This window comes from Patiria miniata, unplaced genomic scaffold (assembly GCF_015706575.1).
Source record: "Patiria miniata isolate m_02_andy unplaced genomic scaffold, ASM1570657v1 HiC_scaffold_22, whole genome shotgun sequence".
NCBI classification, from domain to species: domain Eukaryota; kingdom Metazoa; phylum Echinodermata; class Asteroidea; order Valvatida; family Asterinidae; genus Patiria; species Patiria miniata.
The window spans coordinates 14,041,842-14,065,199 of NW_024037061.1; the positions used below are offsets into that span (position 1 = coordinate 14,041,842).

At 40.3% G+C, this 23,358-nt stretch overlaps 1 protein-coding gene across 1 annotated transcript in view; it reads right to left on the reverse strand.

The window, feature by feature from the left end:
• Positions 1–469: 469 nt before the first annotated feature.
• The window catches only part of LOC119730104, a 91,558-nt gene continuing 68,669 nt past the window's right edge, over positions 470–23,358 (reverse strand). Inside the window, exon 12 of the mRNA XM_038202887.1 lies at positions 470–6,332. Coding sequence (XP_038058815.1) covers positions 476–6,332 — 5,857 coding nt within the window. The 3' untranslated portion in view covers positions 470–475. The remainder of the gene's footprint in view (positions 6,333–23,358) is intronic.

Genomic DNA, 23,358 nt, shown 5'->3' on the forward strand with positions numbered 1-23,358 from the left:
TGGCCACAGAATAAACTTAAATCCTCTGCTAATACAGGGTGGTCGAGTGGTAAGACATCTGCACTAGAAAGCAGGGGGTCGTAGATTCGAGTCCCACCCGAGTGATTTTTTCCAACTTTCACTCGGGAGGTAACACACCGAACATACAGTGTTTATACATCGGTGAAGGGCAAAACCTAATTTGATTTACATCACCCCGACGCAAAAATTTCATCCTATAATAAATCTTTCTTAATTAACGCTGGAACTGCTCGAGCCAGTTACATTGGGAAATATTAAGAGAAAAAGATCCCTCCCCCCAAAAAAACCCTGCACTGGCTGATCTTGAATAGAATGCAAATTGTACCCTTGGAAATTTTTGTACATGTAGCTTGGTGATCATTACAAAGGCCAGCCTTTGGCAGCAAAATTTTGTATTGTGCAATGTACATGTGATAGCCAAAACAATCTTCTACGAGGAATAAATTACTAAGCTTTACATTTGACTAAATAACCTTGAAACCCCTCCAAAAATATCCTTATCTAAAAGCGTGTACCTTATGAATCCACCCTCCTCCTCCTCCTCCTGGTGTAACTCATCAAGTTCTTTATCTGTGTTTTTATTCTCAATCTCTACTTGTGACCTCTGCAAATCTTCCGGTGATTCGCTACCTAAGGCCTCTTGTAACTGTTGCATAAGATTTCCTGCCTTGGTACATATCTCCTCAAATGTCGGTGAGAGGCGGGACGATGGAACCGGCGAAGGGCAGTCGAGACTGCGACTTCCTTGGGAGGAGATGGACATCCTGTTCTCAGCAGGCTGAGAAGAAAATCCTTTCCGAGCATTAGACAAAGCCGGGAAATTGACTTCCGACAAGAAGGTTGGGAGTTGGTGAGAAGCACACAAGTTGTCATCCTCACCGGTTTCGATAAAAGCCACTTTACCGTCGGATGACGTCGAGACATTCACAAATTTCTCACACCTGTAGTATTGAGAATGAACGACAGCGCTCCCGTGCGCCACGTTTGGACCATTTGTAGGCAACAATTTAACATACACAAAGTCTGATGTTAATTTCGGCAGTTCCTGGTTATACTTAACTTCGGAAACACTGCTAGAAGTCGGATACACTAACATAGGATAAGATGGAATTCCAATTTTATCAAGCACACAATGTGAACCTCTCTCATTCTCACTCGGAGCACTGTCTTCAAGGTGATCAAAAGAAACCACAACTGACTTTGGAGTTTGTTCTAAAACAGGATCCTTGCCCTTAAACTCAACCATAGTCCCAGGCTCAGTCAAATTTGACACCTCACACTCTGTACAACTGGTCTCTATGCCTGTGCAAAGGTCAAATGAAAATTCGTCCTCACCATCCTGATCTTTCTCATCAACTACATGTTCCATTATAATTTTACAAGAGGCTTCAAAGTCTTTTATTTGCAGTGAATCAGTTTCATCAGATAGTTCTGACAGCTTGGACAAGCTCTGGCTGTCTGCCGAGTCACAATGATGCTCAAGGTCTGGGACCACTTCTTGCAAAACGCCCACATTTGGGTTCACCTGCTTAGCACTCAGACTTGCAGAAAAAGGGTTTCCGTTGAAGGTATCAGTCAGGGGACCAAATGATGGTACCGAGAGGAAATTTCGAGATTTCCGGGAAGCAGTGGCCTGAAATTGCCAACTCCTTCGCCTTGCTGCGGTTGTGGCGCTCGGTGTATCTTTGTTAGCACCAGTGCAGTTTTCATGAGTAGAAGCGGACATATTTTGGACGTCTGACTTACTTAGTGGCTTGTAATCACTTGTCCCATCAACATGAATGTTTGGACTGATGACTTTTGTCTCAACTTCTAAAGCATCTACATTGTCAGAAGTGGCGACGGTGTTCTCATCGTGTTGTAAGTTTTCTTCACAGAGGTTTGAGTTGTTTGTCACCTCCTCCTCACAAACCTTGGCACTTTTGGATGTATCAGTGGTACTTTTGTCAACGGGATGGACAGCGATGTCGTTTTCATCTCTAGAATTTACGTCCTTGTAACGCTCATCTTCGTGCAATTTACATTTCCCATTCTCATCTGGTTGTACAGAATTTCTTTCTTCCGTAGAATCAAGGTCAGCTAATTTTTCCACCTCAGGGACAGTTTGTTTATAAGGAGACTGTGGTTCCTCTGCGACTCTCTGCTCATTTTCTTCTTCACTCTCATCATCCTGAATGCTGACAAGGCTCCGCTGTCGAATGTGACTCTCCAACTTAGCAGCCACCTGCTGTAAGGTCTGCATTGTTGTCTGTGGTCGGCGGAAAATGTCTGACCCAAACGAGCCGAATCCCTCGGTAGAGGAGCTGCTGCGCTCAGTAATGATGCGTCCAAAGCCCGAGAGCAGTGGCTCCATGCCATCGCTGTACAGGGTGCTCCGCTCGCTGAGTGTTCGTAGTTTCCTTCGCTGGAAATTCAAGTGAGCCTCTACCGAGGTGCTTCTTATGATCTGGGGCTGATCAAATCCCAGTTTCCATTCCTCCATGCCATTTCTCTCGCTGTGCAAGCGGTCCAGAAATTCGGTGTGTTTTTTTGTTGATTCCCAAGCAAAGAAACTGCTCTTTACCTCAGAGGTAAAATTAGCTTTGTCAGTTTGTCTCGAGCCATTTCCTAATTCTAAATCAGACATTTTGACATTTTCTGAGGGAATGCTGCCTCCCGGGGGAATTTCTCCATCTGGATTGTTTGCGGAGGCCTGGTTGTCATAAGCAGCTTGCTCATTGATGAATTGCCCATTGCTGGAAAATTGGCTATGGTCCCCTGGGTGGTTAACGGGCACAGAATCCTTGGTGAGTTCATCTGTCCTTAATGAGGTACGGTTCTGGCAATTCCCACGACAATCGTCATGCTGGCAACCTGCAGCGTTTTTCTCATAACCAGTCGGTTTTTCCTCACTTTCCTTGCCATCAATAACTGAGATTGCCGGTGCTGTCTCGTCTCCGGCTTTATTCAGAATGTAGTTTTCAGAGATTGGTTGTTTGCTGAAGATGATAGTATCGCTCTGAGCCACTGAACGACTGTTTTCTTTGCAATCATTATGATCTAATCCTGTCCGACCAGAGTTGGTGCCATTTTGCACCTCATTATCCCATGAACCAGTAGAGTTCACATCAGTCCCTGATTTATTCCTGGCACTCTCAGAAGAGATGTCAGTTTTGAAATCAGTTTCATCCAATTCTGAACAATGCATTTCAGGACCATGATCATCCTTTGACAGACAGGGTGATGAGTTGTGACTTTCTTCACTGTTATCATTAAGATGATCAGAAGCAGAAGTGTTGGCAAGGTTCGAAGCCTTGTACACCATCGCCGTCAGCTCAGGAAAGGCGACTTTTGAGAAGCTCTCCCCATCTGAATATTGTTCTCCATCCTCATCCTCTTCAATGGTGGCATCAAAATCAAAATCCACTTTGGAATGACGAGGGGAAGAGTAAAAGCTGTCCGATGACTTGAAGGGGTTTCTGGATTTCTCAACTGGATTTGAGGTTGTCGGGTCAAGGGGCTCAGAATTTTGAGGCAAGTCGTCAAATTGGAAGCGGTTCTGACCTGAAATACCTGAGGTTTTGTTATTTATCATAGAGAGTGGCGACAGAAGTTCTTGGCTATCCTGGATGGCTTTATCCATAACCGATATTCGATCAGAAGGCTCTTGGCCAAACCCTTGTTCTTCGTCCTTTTCGGCAATGATTGACAATCCTCCATCAGATATCTCCTGGCTGAGACTTCTTAGTGATGAATCCGAGACGAGTCCATCTGCTGTAGTCTTTACGGACTCAAGCGAGTCATGCCTTTCTGCAGAAACACCACCCTTTTCGTAACCTACATCTGAGGCTGACCCACTCGGCAAGACAAATATTTCTGGCGAGACATTGGTTGCTGAGTTGTTGCCATCAGACAAACTGTCTGGGTGTTCGCTGATTGAGCCAAGGAAGAAAAGTGGCGAGAGCAGGGGAGAGTGTAGGGAGGGACTGGTCTGACAACAGGCCGAGACTGAATCACTGATGTGGCCTCCCACAGGGGAATCAAAGACATCATTGTCCTCTTCGGTAATGGTTTGATGAAAATCATCCTGGATATCTGCCAAAGAAGGTCTCCTTCTGTCACTGCTTGTGCTTGAAGAACAGCCACTCAGTTTTGTGTCTTTGGTTTGAGGTACGGGCACTATGGTCACATCAGCTAACCTGGAAGTTTCTGAGGTTGACTTGCTCTCTGTCGATGGAAGCTCCTCTCTCTTGGGTGATTGTTCTTGCTTAATGTGCTGGCCTTGGAAGTTTTCATCGGGGCAAGTTGACGGACTGGCTCCACTGATGTCATTGTTTTCTTTAGAGGGAACAATTACCAATAAATTGTCTGTTTTGCTGTCTGGAATTTCACTGGACCTGGTTCTCTGTGCATTGAAATCTGCAGTGGTAATTGTTTTTGAGCATGTACCTTTCACTGTTTCATCCTCACTGCTTCGGGGAGAAATCTGTGGGCTTCCTGTCCGAGATGGCTCATTTTCAAATCCAGAGTCCTTGGAATCGATGATGGCTTTCACAACAAGGTACTGCTCCATGCTAACTTTTTGATCCTTCTTGTCAGTGTCAACATCAGCGATGGCCTCATCCACATCTACATCCACGTCAGTTGTGCCCTGCCTGGACATAGCCTCTCGTGACTCAACACTGGGCTGTTCCATGACAATCTTCAATTTACAGTGAAATGCTGGCTGGTCTCCCACTTCTAGACTCTGAGGTTTGAGTAGATTCTTTCGGGCAGAAGGACTTTCAGTATCTGCCTGTTTAGATTTCACCAATCCAGGTTTCAGGCTCTCGTCCTCCTCTTGAAGGGTCTCAAGGGAGATTGGAAGTGAGCTCTGCTTCTTCATGTACTTTCTTCGTCTGTCCCTGGCACTTGATTTATGACTCTTGTGGAATGGACTGTATTTCCCACCTCCTGGTGATCGTCTGGCTGCTGGAGGCTGATCCCCTTGTTGGAGGGCTACAATTTGTTGGTTTGGTGGGCCCTGCCTTGAATTACTTATCTCTGACAGGGTCTGTCCGAATGAGGACACTGTTGCGGCCTTTTTTAGAGAGCGTCTGAGCCCAACAAGCTTGGCTTTGTCAGCTCCACGCTGCCTGCTCATGACAGCATCTTCCACTTGCTGTGAATTTGAACTATCAGACACCAGGGAACTCGTGGAACTTGATCTAGGAGAGTAGGTTGAAGTGCTGGGTAGATTGTGGTTGTGGCGATCCTCTTTCCTAGGTAATGGAATCTTCTCTTTTGGGGAGTGAGTTTTCTCAGGCTTTGTTGGCAAATGCTGAAGGAGATGGTTGCTGGTCGTGTTACCCAGAAGCCTTCGAACCTCTTCCACACGCTGTTTGAGCACCTGCTCTCTCCAAGACTTAAGAAAGCGGGACGGTATACCCATGTTTGCTCCTCCGAATCCAAGATTGATAAGGACATCCTCAGCAATGGTCCAATCTCCCTCTGGGTGGTCGCTGCCAGGTGAGCCGTGACTGCTGTCCAAGCTGGCACACCTGGAGATCATGCTGACAGGGGAAGAGTTCCCTACACGAAGTGCCAGCTCCAAGTCTGTCTCATTTGGAAGCCGAATCTGACGGCCACTTTTCCCAGGAATCACATCCCCGCATTGCATCTTCAGAGCAGTCAGTGACCTCTCCTTATTCAGGTCACAGCTATGCTGTCCCCCTTCTGGTGCCTCATGGCTTCTAACAAGTGGGTCCTCAGGCAGTCCCACATAAGATCGCCGACGGGCTGTCTCCGCTCTGGTCTGATCGACCCACTTGGCAACACTGGAGTTCATTTCGTCCTCATCATCCTCGATCAAGCTCCTCCTGGACTTTTCCTTCAGGTGGCCAGATCTCCCTCCTTTTGCAGAGGCAGATTGTGTTGAATCAGACGTCAGCGATGAACCCTGATCATCCTGTTCGTGATCAAACAGGTGGTCCTCAGCAGGTATGCCACTTGCCCAGGGTCCTCCGTCGACTTGTGGATGGGACTGGTCAAGGCTACTTGAGGTGCTTCCAAAGCTCTGCAATCGACTTGGCCCACAGCTGTTGTCCAGGGACTGAAGTGAAGAACACTGGTGGCTGTGAAGGCTCTCAACTTCCTCGTAGGTGGAAAAGGAGTCTTGGCGTTGGGAATTCCAGGCAGCGGCACGCTGGCGGCCAACCGAAGGATCTTGCCATGATGGGAAGTTTGCTTGTTCAGTTCTGGAGACACAAAGAAGAAAAAAAAGAAACAAACATTCATGAGACAAGAGGATTTTTTTTCTTTCTTTGAAAATGTTACATTGCACCGACAGAGTACTCCCACAAACACAATTAACAAGTTCATGATTGACACTACATTACCATTTTTAACTAGTTTCCATAACACGTTTTATGATCCACAGGTAGGATGCCAAAATAAAAGGCGTCCACCTACTTTAGGACAACAGGCACTTCTCAATAATACATGCAGATTACATGTACGAGGAGAATGCCGCTGCTGTGCTCAAATACGTGTTGTGCTCTGCAGGGCACTCTTAAGACTGAAAGATCCTTTACACAAAACCTTTACACAAGAAAAATACACAACGCGGTAAGGGGAGAGAAGGGAAAAGAAACACACCTAATGTAATTAAACGAGATGGTTTCCCCCCAAAATAAACTTTAATTGTTTATTTTTAGATATTCTTTATTGATTATTAATGAAACATGGACATAATTAGACATCTGGCGAGAACTGTGATGAGAACAATCCAATAAAGAAGACAGTCGTTCATTACAAAGTGAGTTAAGAACACGTTAATCACACAAGTACAGCCCCAGCATGTTCGTACGGTTTATGATGACACTGCCCTTGAGAGTTTGGGTTCAGTGAACCTTAATAACAGGGGAAATCACTTCAATGGCAGAATGTTGTTTTTAAGAAGCATGCACTTCTAAATTTTGAGCCAAACACTCGAAACCATCGCCAAGGAAATCGACTTTACATCGATCAGGCACGGGTGAGATTTATTCAAGTGCTGGCTCATACATAGTCTGACAATTGTGCAAGTGTATAAATCATTATTGATCTGAAGGAGAGAAAAGAATTAAAGTGTTCTGTTCCTGGCCCTCAGCACCTCCTCTTCAAGATATCCAACCTTTTGTTTGTATTAAAATCTTCAATAAAAGCAAGAGTGTTGCAGTTGGTGCATGTGAACTCAAGTTTTAGGTAGCAAGTTTTATACATACAAGACAGTCAAGTTAAAAAATCAGTTGCCTACTGGGTCATTCTATAAATTTGGGGTCCAAAGTGTGACATTTTTCCTGTCCCTGTTACCCTGGTACTTTGTAATTTGCCATTCAAGCATCATTAAAAGTGACTTCAAATGATTGTTTTTTTGTTGGGTAGGTAGTATGCTATTCATAATCACTCTTGGAGGATGACTGCATTAAGGAGTGCATCAGAATTATACAATCATAGATGTCAGATGTAACAGGGACGGGAAAAAAAGTGGACCCCAAATTTATAGAATGACCCTACAAGCAACCTTATGTATTCGAACGTTTCTCTGGCTTTATGTGAGAAAAAAATGCTGTTCAGAATGGGCAAGCAATTTCCTCCCACGTTGGGGTGGGGGGGGGGGGGGAGATGGGACATGAAGCAATTTTATTGACAAAATAGAGTCAAGATTTATCCATGAAGCCAATTGCACAAAACAGTTGATGCATACATACGAAACCAATGATGTAAATGTAAATTATGTATGTATTCCATTTGTTTGTTTTGACTAAAACAAAGCTCGTCCTTCATGTATACCTGTGTATGTACGTTGTAAGTCCAACAAAACACGACAGCAAAACATATTACTGATTCCTGAAAAAATGTACTGAAACATTTATTCGTGTTAAACTTTCCGAATCCCCTCTGAGAGATTTAAAAATTAGTATGAATACTTCACTTTCAATTTGTTAACCCCATTTTCCAGTTATGCTCTGCGTCTAAAAGTAGACATTTGCAAGCTGTACCGACCGCAGCACGTCACTTGCTTGAGCTGTAAACCACCAAAAGTGATGAATCATATCTACTCTACCCGAGTACTTCAAATCTGAACATTAAACCCCGGAGAAATCATCAAAAGAAACCGATTAATCTTGACTGATGGGCCATTACTGCTGCGTGAAAAAAAATTTGGTTGAAGACAAAAATCTTTAAATGTAATTTTAATGCCACAACAATATCACGGCCATTAAAATGGGGGGAAATTGGGGGGCACTCAAGCACCCTTGAGTGGGAGTTGTTGTTGAGATTTTTGGTGCCATTAAATATTGTGATTTGAGTGCAATTTTTCATCTTTATCTGTCTGCAAGGGCAATTGGTTGTGAATTAAACTGAGTATATAAAGCTGGGACCCATTTATTACCATGGATATTTTTTTTCCTTTGGAACTTCTAGCGTCATGGATATTATGCCTTTCATATATTGACTCGTTTTTGGAAGTGTTTTGTGGAGGAGAGGTTGTTCTATTTTTGTAAAATTGAAAACCTTTAAAAAAAATGATGAAATAAAAAATCATACATGCTACTATATTCAAATCAATAAACTTAAAAAAACCAACCAAACACCCCATCAAACAAACAAACAAAAAATGGATGTCAGCTTATTTGCCAATATTATGAGTGACAACATTGTAATGAATGAGGCGCTTTTAACATGTAAATTTATTTTCAAGTTGATATACGCACTGTGCCGCGCCATAATTCTCTCACACGGATGGGCGGCTATTTTCAGCCCATGTGAACAACATTACTGCTCTGCCCTGGCTTGCCCTGTTTATGATAATCACTTCACATACATGACTGGAAATGACCTGGCTAGAAGTAATGACATAGCCGCCGGTTATGTTATAACACGATGGTGTTTGATAATGTGTCTAGGAATATCTCGTCCCTCGAAAGGAGAGTTATAAAGAGCAGCTGCTTTGAACAATTAGGGAAGATTCACATGTTGACAATCAAAATACGCTTGGGCGATTCCAGGTGCGAATCGTATGGGATCGAATCCAAAGTTGGTATTGGAATCATGATTCCACTTCGTTGACGAATCGATTCCTAGATTCCAGAGAGTTCTAAACAAATTTTTATGTCGTTCCACATGTATATATTTCTAGCAAATTATCATATTTACTGGATTAAAAAAAACCTTAAAATGACACTGTGCATAGTGATTAAGAACTGTCATTCGTAAGTGAAATTACTTTCTTCCCTGCCTTTTTGATGGATAGAATTGGATTTGAATCCGAATGGAATTGTGCCAACTGCATGGAATCAGAATAAAACAAATTTGGAATCGTCCAAGCCTGAATCAAACGCACTTTGAAAATCCGTACATAGCTGTATGAGGTCCACATGTACATTTGGCTCTGTCCAACCAAATATAAAATTAGTGCATAAAGGGGGCCCGTTTAATTGGAAAGCAGTTCAAGGTCATATGCATTTCCGAAGCACGTACATTGTATACATGAACATATATCAGAGAGAATTTCATATAACGGAGAATTTCCAATGCGGTTTGGGTATGGAGTCTGCACAACTGACCAGCACAGCAAAATTAAAAACTGATTCAATCTTTGGAAAACTGCGTATAAGTATGTACATGTAGTAACATGGCTCCTTAGAAGTATCAAGATGCGAAAAAAATCTGCAACCACCAACTGCTCAAAATATACTTCTTAAAAAAAATGGGAGAAAATTTAACAACTGATAGAATTATTTAAGAAATTAAAATATAAATTTATAAAATAGAAATAGGGATTTAAACAGAGGCTGTGGTATTTCTTCTTATTATTTTCTCAGCTTTTTTTTTATGCCTACGTCGAGGAAGGGGGGGAGGTGTCCCGCGGCACTGTCATCTATATTTAGTACAGATATCACAACTGTACTCTGATAATGGCCCGAAAATGTAGATTATCGTGAAATGCAACACCAATCTCTGTTTGTGGAGTAAGACGATGATGGCACACCGGTATGAAGCCAGATGACACCCACCATGGCAAACAAGTCATTTACCTCCAGAAAAGAAGGGAAAATATGGACAGCGGGGAGGCAGGTGATATGCCTGTGTCCTCACATGAATCGGCCCATTAGACAGATCAAGTTTCCTGGATCCTGCTTTCAGTTGGAGATTTTTTTTCTTCTCATCAATCAAAGAATGAGACAGTTGTCATATGAAAGGCTGTATAAATAAACCTGATTAACGGGAAAAGTTGGACATTAAGGAATGGAACCCGAGATTAATGTGGTAAACGTTGAGCATAACTTTCACGCACCGATTAATCCTAACTTCCTAGCTAGGGTACGTGAAAAATCATATTAAACTTGGAATATTCAGGATTGTCGGGTTAAATATTAAACAGTTGGCAGGCAATTTACAAAAACTGCCGCCTCTCCACTTTATGTGTGCGTTATCATAGCTGGGAGAAAAATCACAGCATTGATCTTGGTCTGACTGCATGTTGAAAACACCAAACATAATAAATTGAACACATTTGATTCTTAAGATTAACAGGTACATGTATACATCCTTTTTTTTTAAACATCCTTTTTTTTTTTAAACAAATCTTGTCCTTTTTTTAAAACAGAAACAGATTTTGATGGCAAAATTTGTGAAAACAAGTGTTAAAATTTATGTTCCATTTAATTATTTTTTTAAATTTGTCGACTGATTGAGATATTTTTGTTATTTTTTTTAAATGAGTAAGTGTCTACATTAGACTTTCAAAGTGGATTTACAATATCTTTGGGATTTTCATCCCTTTATAATTCTTCTCAATTTGAAAAAATTAAGAAAAATGATCAAGTAACACATTTCTGATAAGATTAAAATGTTTGCATGATGAGGTCACAAAAAAAGAGAAAGTTGTTTGCGATGTCACCATGTGACAATCAATCTATTTTTTAAACACGTTTCTAAAACAGATTTGAAAAGAAAGAAAAATTGCTCTTGCAACATATCAAATGTCAAGTACTTAAACATTACTGTTGTCAAGGAATATGTTAACAGTCTTCAAATTGTCATTTTCCACTACACTTGCTTCCATATAATCCAAACATGTCGCGACTGTCTATTAATTTGGCGCGACCAAAAATAGACTTCCATCTTGGTTTGCGACAGAAACACCAATCTTGATAAAAATCCCATTTTCTTTGATAAGATCGCTCCTGTCAGAGAAGTTCATTTAACTAAAAGGCCTCTTCCATCACATGAGCTCTTTACGATGTTTGTGCCCTGCGACAGCCTTGTTTCGTAATAAAAGACCTGGATTTTTCCGGGGGGGGGGGGGGGGAGTGTCTTTGCAGCTTCAGTTCACAATGTGATTTCACCAAGACTCAGGATGTGGCTAAGAACAAGACAAATCAAAATTGCTTTTCATTGCAGTAAAGTAACAAAAACAGGAAATTCTATGAAGCTATGAAAGACATCATGCTGTACTTACATGCCAATGTTTTTCACATTTTTATAGGCATAAGTAGGAAGTGTAAAACGAGGAAAGCAGCTGACACGAGGAAAAGTTGCATCCCTGTACATTGTTACCATACAATCAAGTTGCACTCAATCTCCACCGAGCTTCACACACAAATTTCAAAAATATTTTGCCCGGCGATAGAATTCCTTGACTATAATTTGAATAGAGCAGTGCATGCAGAATGATCATAGACTCGCACACCAGTCACCTTAGCTTTTAAACTATTGTTCACCCTATACATACAAATGTGGTGCGTCCATGCAGAAAACTGAGTTTGATCAAGCGCACTCTGTACAATACTAGCATGTTGATAACACATACCGGCAATGACAATGCGTATTCATCTCCTTGTTTAATTATCCAATACCTCATTCTATGTGCTACCTGTCCACGTGGACTCACATGATGAGGCTAATTAAGAACACAAAGTCCTCATTAATGGTGGGCATCTGACAATAGTCAATGCCATGATCAAGTGTCATCTCGCAGGTGGATTTTAATTTTTCCTAAGACTGGTCCTTACTATTATTCTATGATTCTATTCTCTACTTTTGGTTTTAATCTATAATGTAACAGTTTTGTAAATGTAATGACAACACTGTAAATAATGTCACAAGGCTGTACTGTACACTGCTGGCAAAGTGAAAATAAGGCAACATGCATGATGACAATTAAAAAAAAAATATTTTTCATGAAACTATGGAAGTATAATTGTTGAAATCCATCTCATTATCCATGGCCTCATTATACGGCCTACCAGTCCACATAGCAAGCAGATAGGCTTAAGTAGTTGCATCACATACAGTGGCCATGCAACAATGCCAATATTTCTGTCTTGACAGTGGACCGTTGAATTTCAATTGTTCCACTGCATGTTCCGTACTATGATGCAATTCTCTTATTTTGTTTGTAACCTAATTTTGTAAATGCAATGCCAACTTTGAAAAGAAACAAAGTCAAAAGGCAACAATGATGTGCCTATTTCATAGACTAACCTTGAATTTTTCACCCGATAAAAAATAAATGATGATTACCACTATGAAAAGTCTTCAAGCATGGAGCATGAATAATTGTTCCACTCCTTCTCATTATCCGTGACCACATTCTCCATGATCTACGCGTCCGCAGGAAGCAAATTAGGCCTAATTAAGAATACGAAGTCATCATTAATGCCCGCCTTCTGAAAGCAGTCAATGCCACATGATTCTGCCTTTCCATCTCACAGGTGGTTTTTAATTTCTCCTGAGACTGTTCCCGACCATGTTTCTACTCTCTTGTTTTGTTTTTATCTAACGTGGCCCAGTTCATCAATAGCAATGCCATCATTATAAATAAAACTCCCAAGGTTATGATGCTCCTGTTTCAAAACTACCAGTACCCTAGATATTTTCCTCTGATAAAAAAATGATGATATACCAAGTATGAAAACTCTTCAAGCGTGGAACATCCATCGTTGTTCAACTCCTCCATATTATCCTTGGCCTCGTTAAATGACCTATCGGTTCACAATGGAAGCAAATAGCGCTTCATTACTTGAGCTTCATTACTTAATTAGGTACATCGAGAACATAGAATCCTCATTTAGGGTGGCATATGTGATGGCAGGTGATGCCAAAATTCTGTCTTGTCATCTCACAAGTGGATTTTCTTTTAATTTTTCTGGACTAAAGTTCTGTTTTTGAGAGTCTAGATCTGAGTGGGAGTTTTGTCAAAGCAAGGCCAATGATGCAAACAACGCCTCCACAAAAACCTTGTGCATTGGTATTTATAAGACGATACGTCATTACTAAAATAGCCAGCTGAGTGACATGCACTTGCAGCTCCTTTGTTTTTTGATGTTCATGTACATGTATAATGCAAATAGTGTTATTTATTCCAATCGATTTCAAAATGCAAAATGTAAGCTCACAAAATCTGCAGGCTGTATCTGTCAAGAAGTTATTTCAGCCAACTTGCTGGCCTCATGTAGAGTGAAGTTTTGTGATGTGCATGCCATGTCACATGTGATTAGTGCATGCACTTAGAATCATACAAAACTTTGTTGTTTTCTGTTCTCAAACTCATGCTTATAAGTGATGAGAAGTAGAGCGACATAGCGAGACTGATTTGAATGGGGGTGTGGCAACAGATTTGTAGAAAGAGACAGGACAGCCCTCTGTGCTGAAAGGTAACCAGGCATTTTTTTCTGGTTTGCAGGCTGCTGCAAATTAAAAAGTGTGTGTGTTGGGGGGGGGGGGGGCTGGACACCATCTAACTTTTGGAGACACTTTTCAAAGCAAAAGATCTTGGACACTATTGCAAAATGGGTGGTGCTCTTTGATGCAGCATATTGGCAGACAGATATATGATTTTGCTGACAAAATGACGATTGTGCCAGCAAAAACAAAATTATGGGGGGGGGGGTGTTGACACATTCACACCCCTCCTCTGGCCATCAGGAATGGCCCTTGTTCTTTTTTGTATCTTGCTGTTTCAATTGTCCCCGATGAGACTGATTTTCCACAATCTCATTTGAACTCACAGCAAACATGTACAGTACAGATAAGTATTTTGAGTGAAACTACTGGCCTGATCAACTATAGCCAATAGTCTATATTTTGAGTGAAGCTACTGGCCTGATCAACTATAGCCAAAAAAACCCATTACAGCAGAATAAATTCTATACCAGAGAACAATTGTTAGTTAACTAGACTCTGTAAACAGTATGCCAACCAATTTGCACATTTATGCATACCTGTTTGTACATGTACATGTGTTCGCTTTCATGCACTTCAACACTGTTTGTATCAACAATGATCATGGTTAAGCAGAAACTATATAAATAGATGGTGTCATTTCCAACCTGAAGCAACACTTGTCTCGGGACAAGCTAGCGTCCCAGGTGTTGACTTAAAGACGTGCGCAAGAGAGACGCAGGCAGAATTGACTTGCAGTGCCATTTGAACTTTACTTCAAGCCCTGTATGCAAACAATTGCCGTAGTGTAACAAAAAGCTAGCTTTACAAGCGCCAACTGCGAACTTGTTAAGATCTGAGATAAAAAACCTTCAAAACCTTTCAAATCAGTATCTCTGACGTACATGTATAACTGATACATTGGACAGAATTCGTAGTATTAATTGGTTCTTTGTATTTCATGGATGTCATCATTTTTCTGTACGGGAACAACAGAGGCCCTTTTTTGACCACTTTTGACCAGTTGGGGACACAGTGCATGTGCGTACTGGGTCGTCTACAGAACACAATGCTGAAAATGGAGAAAAATAACAGGAAATGAAGGGGGAAAAAATAGGAAATCCTATTAAAATAGAGAAACTATCATGCCTGGACTTAAACATCTGCCAAAAAATATGTGTTTGGCCTACACAATTAAGAGACAGCATGGTGGTCAGGATTTGAATCCAGATTTCTACTCTAATCTGCATTTATGTTGTGTTTTTGACTGAGCCCCTTTCAAATCCTCTTGTCACTTTCCACCCACGATTATGAACTGAAACTAGCACAAGCGTACAATGTAAGTCAGGGATGAACTCTCAACAGACTTCTATTTCAACAACGAGGAATATGAATACTCTCAGTCACTTCACTCAAAGCAACCACATTTAACACCAGCCTAATTAGGAGTATGGACTCAGCAGCATTTACTTCTTTTTGCCTTAAGTAAAGATTTCTGACAGCAAAAAAAATATTAAAAAAGACCCTCTTGATCTGTAACAAAATAGCAATTCACAATTGGTGAATTTCCAATATTTTCCATAAAGTAAGAGAATATTTGCCAGGTATCATTGCTGCTTTATATATAAGTACCCTTTGAAAAAGCCGAACCTTTTAATAATTGCCATATTTCTATGAAACATCCAGGACTACAGTATAATTGTTACTCAAATCTCAGGAGTCATTTACCATTCCTTTTTCCCCCGCTCCATAAAATATTAAAAATCTAAAAATCCCAGAAATGTACATGTACATGTATATGCAGTCTTGTTTTGTGGATGCCAGTTATGGAAGCGTTATATTCTGGAAAGGGCATTCCTGTCTTGCAGATTACAGTTTTTGGAACAAGGATTTTACCTTAAAACATTAATGACATTTCAACCGATTTTTTTTACAAAAGTAATGTCCTTACACCAGTACAAAATTCATCACAGAATCGACAGGTGTGTGTGTGTGTGAATGGAGGAAGGAGATGGTGTGTGGGTGGTTGGAAGGGGGGAGGGTTGTTGCTGAGGCCTTTTTAAAAAGTTTTGCTAGTATGAAAAGAAACAGTTACATATTGCCGTGGCAACGGGCATTGCCCGGCAACAGCTGAGAAAATGTCAAACATCCCTCGCTATATTTGGTGACTGTGGACCAGTTTTATCTGGGTTTTCAAGTCAGATCCTTAATTCTGCCCGGACTAAGGCCTGTGATTGTAAAGAAAGCACACAGACCTGCGAAGAATGGGAGGAAAATCACACTGGCAAAAACACCTGCTTTCTTTTTCAAAACAAATCTGCCCGCGGCGAGGCTGTTGAGGCCACACAATCTCAAAAACCTCTCTCATAAGATGCAGAATGATCCGCAAGAGTATTGGGGATTAAAAGTCATCTCCCAGGATTCCTTTGACATCTCAAAAGTCACTTCATTTCCAGACTCCAACGAAAGGCAATTTTTTTTTTGGGGGGGGTGTGGGGGTGGAGGAAAGGCAGTTAAGTAAGGTTCAGTTCAACTTGTTTGCGTCATATGCTGATGAATCTATTTTGGTGTGAACAAAGATGGAAAATACTAACAACGGACATAGAACGCTTCCAATTAGATTGCAAATAATATAAAAGACAATTTGAGAGCCACAATTAAAAAACTAAGCCTTTATGACAAAAGTACTCCACAGAGTGCTTCGACTAAATGCTTCGTTTTTATGAAAAAGTGAAAGTCTTTAATTAGCTTTTGATTAATCTCATTGAATGGATGAATTTGCAGTTCATTGTCCATGTTCAGTCTAAAAGCCAGTGCAAAGCGAATTCATTAGGCAGACGTCACAGAGAAAATCCATCAGGCAAACTCACAATGAAAATTCATGCTTCAAGGGAGTGGGGAAGCAAATTCATGAAGTCAACAACTGAAGTATCATTGTGACGTTTTGCCTAATGAATCCACTTTGCACTGAAATTAATACTGGCCCAAGACGTCAGTGATCAAGAGCGATAGTTGCAATGTTCTGTAGCGCCCTTGCATAACTGATTTTTTATGTTCTCTCACTAACGTCTTGGTCATTTCGTAGCAATGGGAGCGTGGGCATTTTATGTAAATCGGACCTTCTGTATAAATTTGAACAAAACGGCAGTTCCCATTTGCCACAGTAGTCGCGCCTTCGCGCCCCGTATTACTGCGTTGCGAATGTTTACGGTGAGCCATCGAACCATTTCTCGATCGCTGATTGGTTCCCTAGGAAAGCAATATGATGCTGGGTCACCGTCACCGTACGTACATGTATAAAGCCCGCATGTTGGGAGCGCCTTTGAACTATTTCTCGATCGCTGATTGGTTCTGTGGGAAAGCCTACGGAGAAAATTTAAAAAAAGTAAAACCGCTGATACCAAATGGCCAAGACGTTAGTGCGAGTATAGCCCGCTGGTCTAATTGTTGTGCCATTAGAGGGCGCACTATGCACCAACCACTATCGATCACTAGCTTCTTGGGCCAAGACTACACTGAAATTTGCCTGGTGAAGAATCCAGCACCCAATTTCACAAAACAGTGCGCAACTTAAACCATGCGTAGCGAGTTATATTGTATGCAACAAATTTGTTGCGCAGCTGCACAGTAAACTTACGATTGATTTCATCAAACTTGGCGCAGCTGCGTATAACATTATAAAAAATTTAAATATCTGGGACGAGGATAATGACAGCATATTCGACAGCTGTGATTTCATTCGGTCACGAAACAGTCGTTGAATCACCTCCGCCCGCCATTTTGGAAATAGTTTTTTCTGACTTTCTTCAGAATCTTGCGGCAACTTTAAAACCTCTGTCATGAGTAAAATAGCAATTCATGTACCTCAAACACAAAGCTGTGAGAGTGTCTTGTACCAACCTTGATATTAGTTGTGCAATTACAGGCTCTACGACGATCACGATTTGCTGGTAAAAAAGTTAATTTCCAGTTGCTACGCCACAACTTACCCCGTTAAAATGATTGCGCAAGCGTCATAGTTTGTAGGGCAAGTCGCTGACTTAGGCACTATGAAACTTTTGTGAAATGTGTCATAACTAAAATGTTGCACAGCGTGAAACGTAGCGCAACTTATGTAATAAATTATGGCTCAAGTGGAGGTATACGCCCTTGTGCAAAGTTTTGTGAAATCGGCTGCAGGTCAACGTTTCGCTGCAAGTTTTGTACAAAAAGCACAACAGTTGACACAACAAGTACATGTAGGACTGTTTGTGACCACCAAACCATTCAATTACCAGCGCTAATAAGACAAACAAGCCAAAACAAGTTTTTCACCTTTGATCTTTAGCTATCCTTGCTGAGACAAGTACCCCTGATCTCCAATTTGTCTTCTTGGCAAATCCCGGAGCAAACTATCAGATAAATTCATTCTTTCAAATAATGGGCGCTCTAATGGGATACACGCTAATGGAAAAAAAGTAATCTTTCCAAAGGTCAAATCTGTAAGCTGGATAAGCAATAGTTTCTTTACTTTTGCTATTATCAATTTTTCCGGCGATGGGCAGCTCAAGGCAGATTCTGAATTGAAGTGACTGTTTTGATCACTCTTGTGGAATGAGGTATGTCACTGAAGCGCGGATGCACGGATCTAGCCAATTTATTGGTTTAAGGGAGTTAACAAAGGCAAACCTGTGAAGTGTATTAAGGACACTGTACAGAACCCAATCAATTTGCAGATAGTGTCAATAGTTGGAGTGAACCCAAGACATCACAGGTGAACAGTGTACAGGGTGATCCAAAAACAGTTGTGCAAGCAGATATCCTTTATAATTTCTCAAAAACTATTTAACATGAGTATTTCATCTTGATGGAGCATATTAATTATGCTCTTGTGTATATTCAGTCAAAAATACCATGGAAATATGTTCGTGCAAACCAGATATCTAACAGATTATAAAAGGCTATGAGATTTTTTACCCATTCCAATGGGATTGGATTTACACAGTTAAAAGAGTGAAAAGGCCCGTGACAATCTGATGCACTAATATCACTAATAACTGTGTAAACCAGGGTGACCGTTTTAGCCGATTTTCGGCTAACTTTGACAGAAAATTTGTTAAAAGACGAGTTTGATAGAAAATTTGACAGAATGGATTTTTTGGCAGATTTCTGGCAGATTTCTGCAAAAATGGTTATTTGACAGAAAAACAGCAAATTTGAACAAAAAGGTGTACATTTGTTGTAAAAAAGCTTCAATCCTTTCAAACAAACCCTTGCATAATGGGGCAGGTTGGCTGGTCTAGGTGCTGAGGTTTACTGGGAAACGGACTTCGTCGTGGCCGGATCCGCATTTTGCCCGAAATTTACCAATATCATAACATCTTTATGTGACTATAGATTGTTTATAATGTAATTTGAACCTTAATTAAGGCAATACTACCAATCTGCATGTGAGTTTAAGTGTTTATAGTGTATTTCGAATAATTCTGGGGAATTTGGCAGATTTTTGATAAATCTGACAGATTTTTGATGTGCATTTATCAGAATTTGGCTCTGACCTTACGGTCACCCTGGTGTAAACTGTGTACAATGTATATGAATTGCGTGCACAACTTTTTGGGGCACACCCTCCGTATTGATATTTAAGTCCAACAGGAACATCTCTTTCCCAATTCAAATACCCCTTCCAGTGAAAGAAAACAAATAAGCAGACACAGACCCAGGGAACAAGTACAAGATGCAATATCCAGATGAATGTCAGAAGTTACCTCAGCCCTAAACACACTCCATCAACTGGAAGGGTTAAGTAATTCCCCCACACGGACATGACAGTTTGCCGTTAAGATACGCCGCGAGGATCATGGCGTTAGCACTTGACAGGCAATGAATTCTCGAGAGGAATGTGAAAGAAAGGCGCGCTCAGACAGAAAAAGAAGAGTGACCCGGCATCAAGGATTACTGTTACATCATAATATAAAAGACTGTTTGAGAGCCACAAATAAAAAATAAGCCTTTAGGACAAAAGTATTCCACAGAGTGCTTCCACTAAATGCGTTGTCATTTCAAGACAATTCTTTCCTAAGCTTTTAGCGAACATTAATAGGAAGTCAACCGTGAAGTCCAAGAACTTTATAGTATACAAATAATGAACGCTGTGAGCTATAGTGCAATGGTAAGAATATTTTTATGAGAAGACAGATGCAAAGTTCCATTCGCCTCTTGGATTTGCCTCATGGAATGGAACATTCCATCCATCACCAAATCAAATTATTCTTTCCACTGCACGAATATGAAACATTCATATTTGTTTTATACAACACCTGAATAAATCTTCGTCATCTCATTGGTTAGAGGCACCAAAAGTGTGGAATGGAACTTTTTGCCGTGTAGCCGCGCCGTGCGTCGGGACAAATAATTCAATGATATGTGATCAACGACCCGCCAATTAGATGACGGGGATTACATTATGAGTTGAATATGCTTTGAAGCAGTTCAATGACATTCATGCTTCATGCCAACTGAAAGGAATATTCGGTACTGACGAAGCAGCAACAGAGCAGGAAGGACAGTGGGTAGATAAGATTAGAGTTCTTTGTTGTTTTTTTGGTACTGAGGGAGACAGGGAAGGGGGTTGTATAAGGTCACATCTTTTGAGTGGCAGCACGAAACAAGCATGCCCGTGCACCTACGAGTAGAATTTGCAAAGCAGAGAGCAAAAGCAAATATTGAGAGACGGTACATGTACCTGTAACGTCGCTTTCAATTACCACAGAAAACAGGGGAGCCACTCGAAAGACCATAGATCTTGATTTGGGCTTCACGTTTGGACAAATATTCCATCCTCAAAAGAGGCACCACGCATCCAACTGATTGCTCAAAAATTATGAGCAAAAATAACGAGCGTTGCATCAATTTGCTCTTTCTATCAATTTGCACTCTCTGTTACTCTCAGGTTGTCATGGCAATGTGATGAGAATTTTGTTTGTCTGTTTTTTTTAATTGGTTAAGGAAACTCAATAAATTGCAGCGAGGAGTATGATTTCCTGCGGAGAGACGACGACAATGAATTATGTAAATAGACGGCTGGGGGCTGCGAGCGCTGGACACAATGGATGACAATTTGGAAATTGAATTTAGTCGGTGTACGAGATTGTGCCGGAGAGTAATTTGTGATGTGATTGTGATAATCACATCCCAGTCTGCAAGTAGTTCATTTCATGTTCATTTTTAGTAGACGGAGTCGGGTAAATATGAAATGCTCCTGAGGGAATACTCTCTCATGTCTGTCATTATAAATATATTTAGGAAATACTTCCTCAGCATGTCTGTTATTATAAATATATTTAGGGAATACTCCCTCAGCATGTCTGTCATTATAAATATGTTTTGCTTCGAAATTAAAAACGTCAAAATAGTTTCAAGTTTTTAACACCATCTCCAAAGTATCTTCATTTTTTTTTGAGGGGGGGGGGGGAGGTTGCAGGAATAATCTGTCTCAAACATTATTTTTAAAATCCACTATAGGTATTAATTCTTTCAAGCACAAATAACTGAAAATATCTTTTCAACTTTGTCAAGTGCATCAAGTATATGATAGGGTATGGAAAACAGAACAACATTTCTTTTATGAATTTCGCAGCAAATTTGAAACAAATTAATGTCACTAGCTGTATATTTGTTTCATTTTCGCACATTTTTATACAAGTAATTAATTCTTTCATTAACCACACTTTCCAATTGGCTTCTCATAAGAAATTCGTGGACAGGCTTATTCATCATAGTTAGTCTGTTCATCACAAAGTGTCAAAGTGACAAAAACTGCTTAATTTAGGCCTACAGTGTCCCAACAGAAATATAAACCACTTTACATGTTCTTCCAATTTTTATCACTGTTGCTTCCCAAATTAAATTACAACATCATTCCTTCTAGCAGATGATTCAATTAAATCAAACATTTCGCTAATTTAAAATGAGGGTTCCCAATTTTCCATTTTTTAATTTTGCCAACAAGAGCATACATTTGGTTATAAATGTAGAAATATAGAAACATTTTAGTGACGCATGAACAACATTTTTTCCAAAGAAACCCACCGAACCTCAACCTTTGACATTTTAGTGCAACTCTATGTCAATCAGTGTTGTAGTCAACTTCAAGTCCATCTCAAGTCCCTGCAAGTCCATCACAAGTCATTCAGTCTCAAGTCAAGTCACTAGCTATTCAAATGAACTGTTACAAAAGCATTCCTTTGTCATTGTTCATCCCGTTACTTGTGACTGGACTTATGAAAGGACTTGTGAAAGGACTTTTGATCGACTCAACTACAATTACAACACTGATACAATGCAAGTATTGTTAATGCCTGAAATGATGGCAACTCAATAAACTATCAAGTTTCTATGACAACAAACAACCTAAAACGCTTCACAAAAATATTGACCTTTAGGATCAGTCTCGTGACACTCCTTCGACCAAACATAACACTCGAACAAAATATCACAATATTAGCTGTCAAGATCCATCTTGTTATACTCCCTCAACTAAACAATGCATAACAAAATACAGACTTTTAGTATATTCAGGTTTGTCTCGTGTAGGGCTGTGCCAAATAAATATACTGAATATTTGGATATTTGATCATCTCCCAAAATAATATCCAATTAGCACTTTCTTAATTTACGTACTCGAAAAATGTGAGTGGTTTCGAGAGATAATGAAAAAGTCTACCATGCTATTTCAACTGTATAAATTGCGAGGTTTTTGTTGGTCCAATGCCACACTTTGTCTTAAGCCACTTTTTTCCATGCATAATTTGAGAACTTCCAGGGGGAGTATTAGCTCAAACTGCTTAAATTTGTCAAATATCAGCTATTCCGCTACATGTACCTCCAAAAAAAAGTATATTATTATTATTATTGATCCTTTCTGGTAATGAACCAAGGATTCCTCAATAGCTCGCAAGCCTGAAAAAATACCTGTAGAGAGAAGACAATGAGAAGAAATTACAGTTTAAGAGGTGGGAGAAAACCCCAGAAATATATTCTAGAGAAAACCCACAGAATCAGGCAGGGACTGAAGACCAATATATATTGACCCAGGCAGGAATCGAACCCGGGTCACAGCGTTGGAAAGTGAGCAAAGTACCGCTACACCAACCTGACTCCCCTATACAGATACAGTCGTGATTTCTTTAATACATGATTATATTAAGCTCTATAATAAGCTCTTTGTCAAATTTTGTAAAGCACAGTTGATGCAAATTCTGATCAATGGCCAGTTTAGGCTGGTGCACGTAAATATTGATCAACAAATTTCTTGATCAATTTCAAGTTACATGTACAATAATCGAATACTTCATTATTTAAAGGGAATGTACATCATTGGCTTTTGCTGTAATTTTCAGAAATGAACTATTTGAGGGGTTAGTATAATAGATCAAATATTGTTACACTGACATTTTTAAAGTTTTGTGTTCGAACAGGTTGGAAAAACCAAGAAAAAAAAATGTTCAAGTAGTCTGGCTCCCTGACACCACAAAAGATAAAATGGATCAATTTATAGATGATGGAAAATTGTAAGGCAAGGGAACCAGTCTAGCTGGCCTGCACCCGTTCATGAACATGTAACCAATAGCAAACAAAATTTGGACTGAAAAAAATGGTAAATTTGGAGCAGTAGTTGCAAAATAG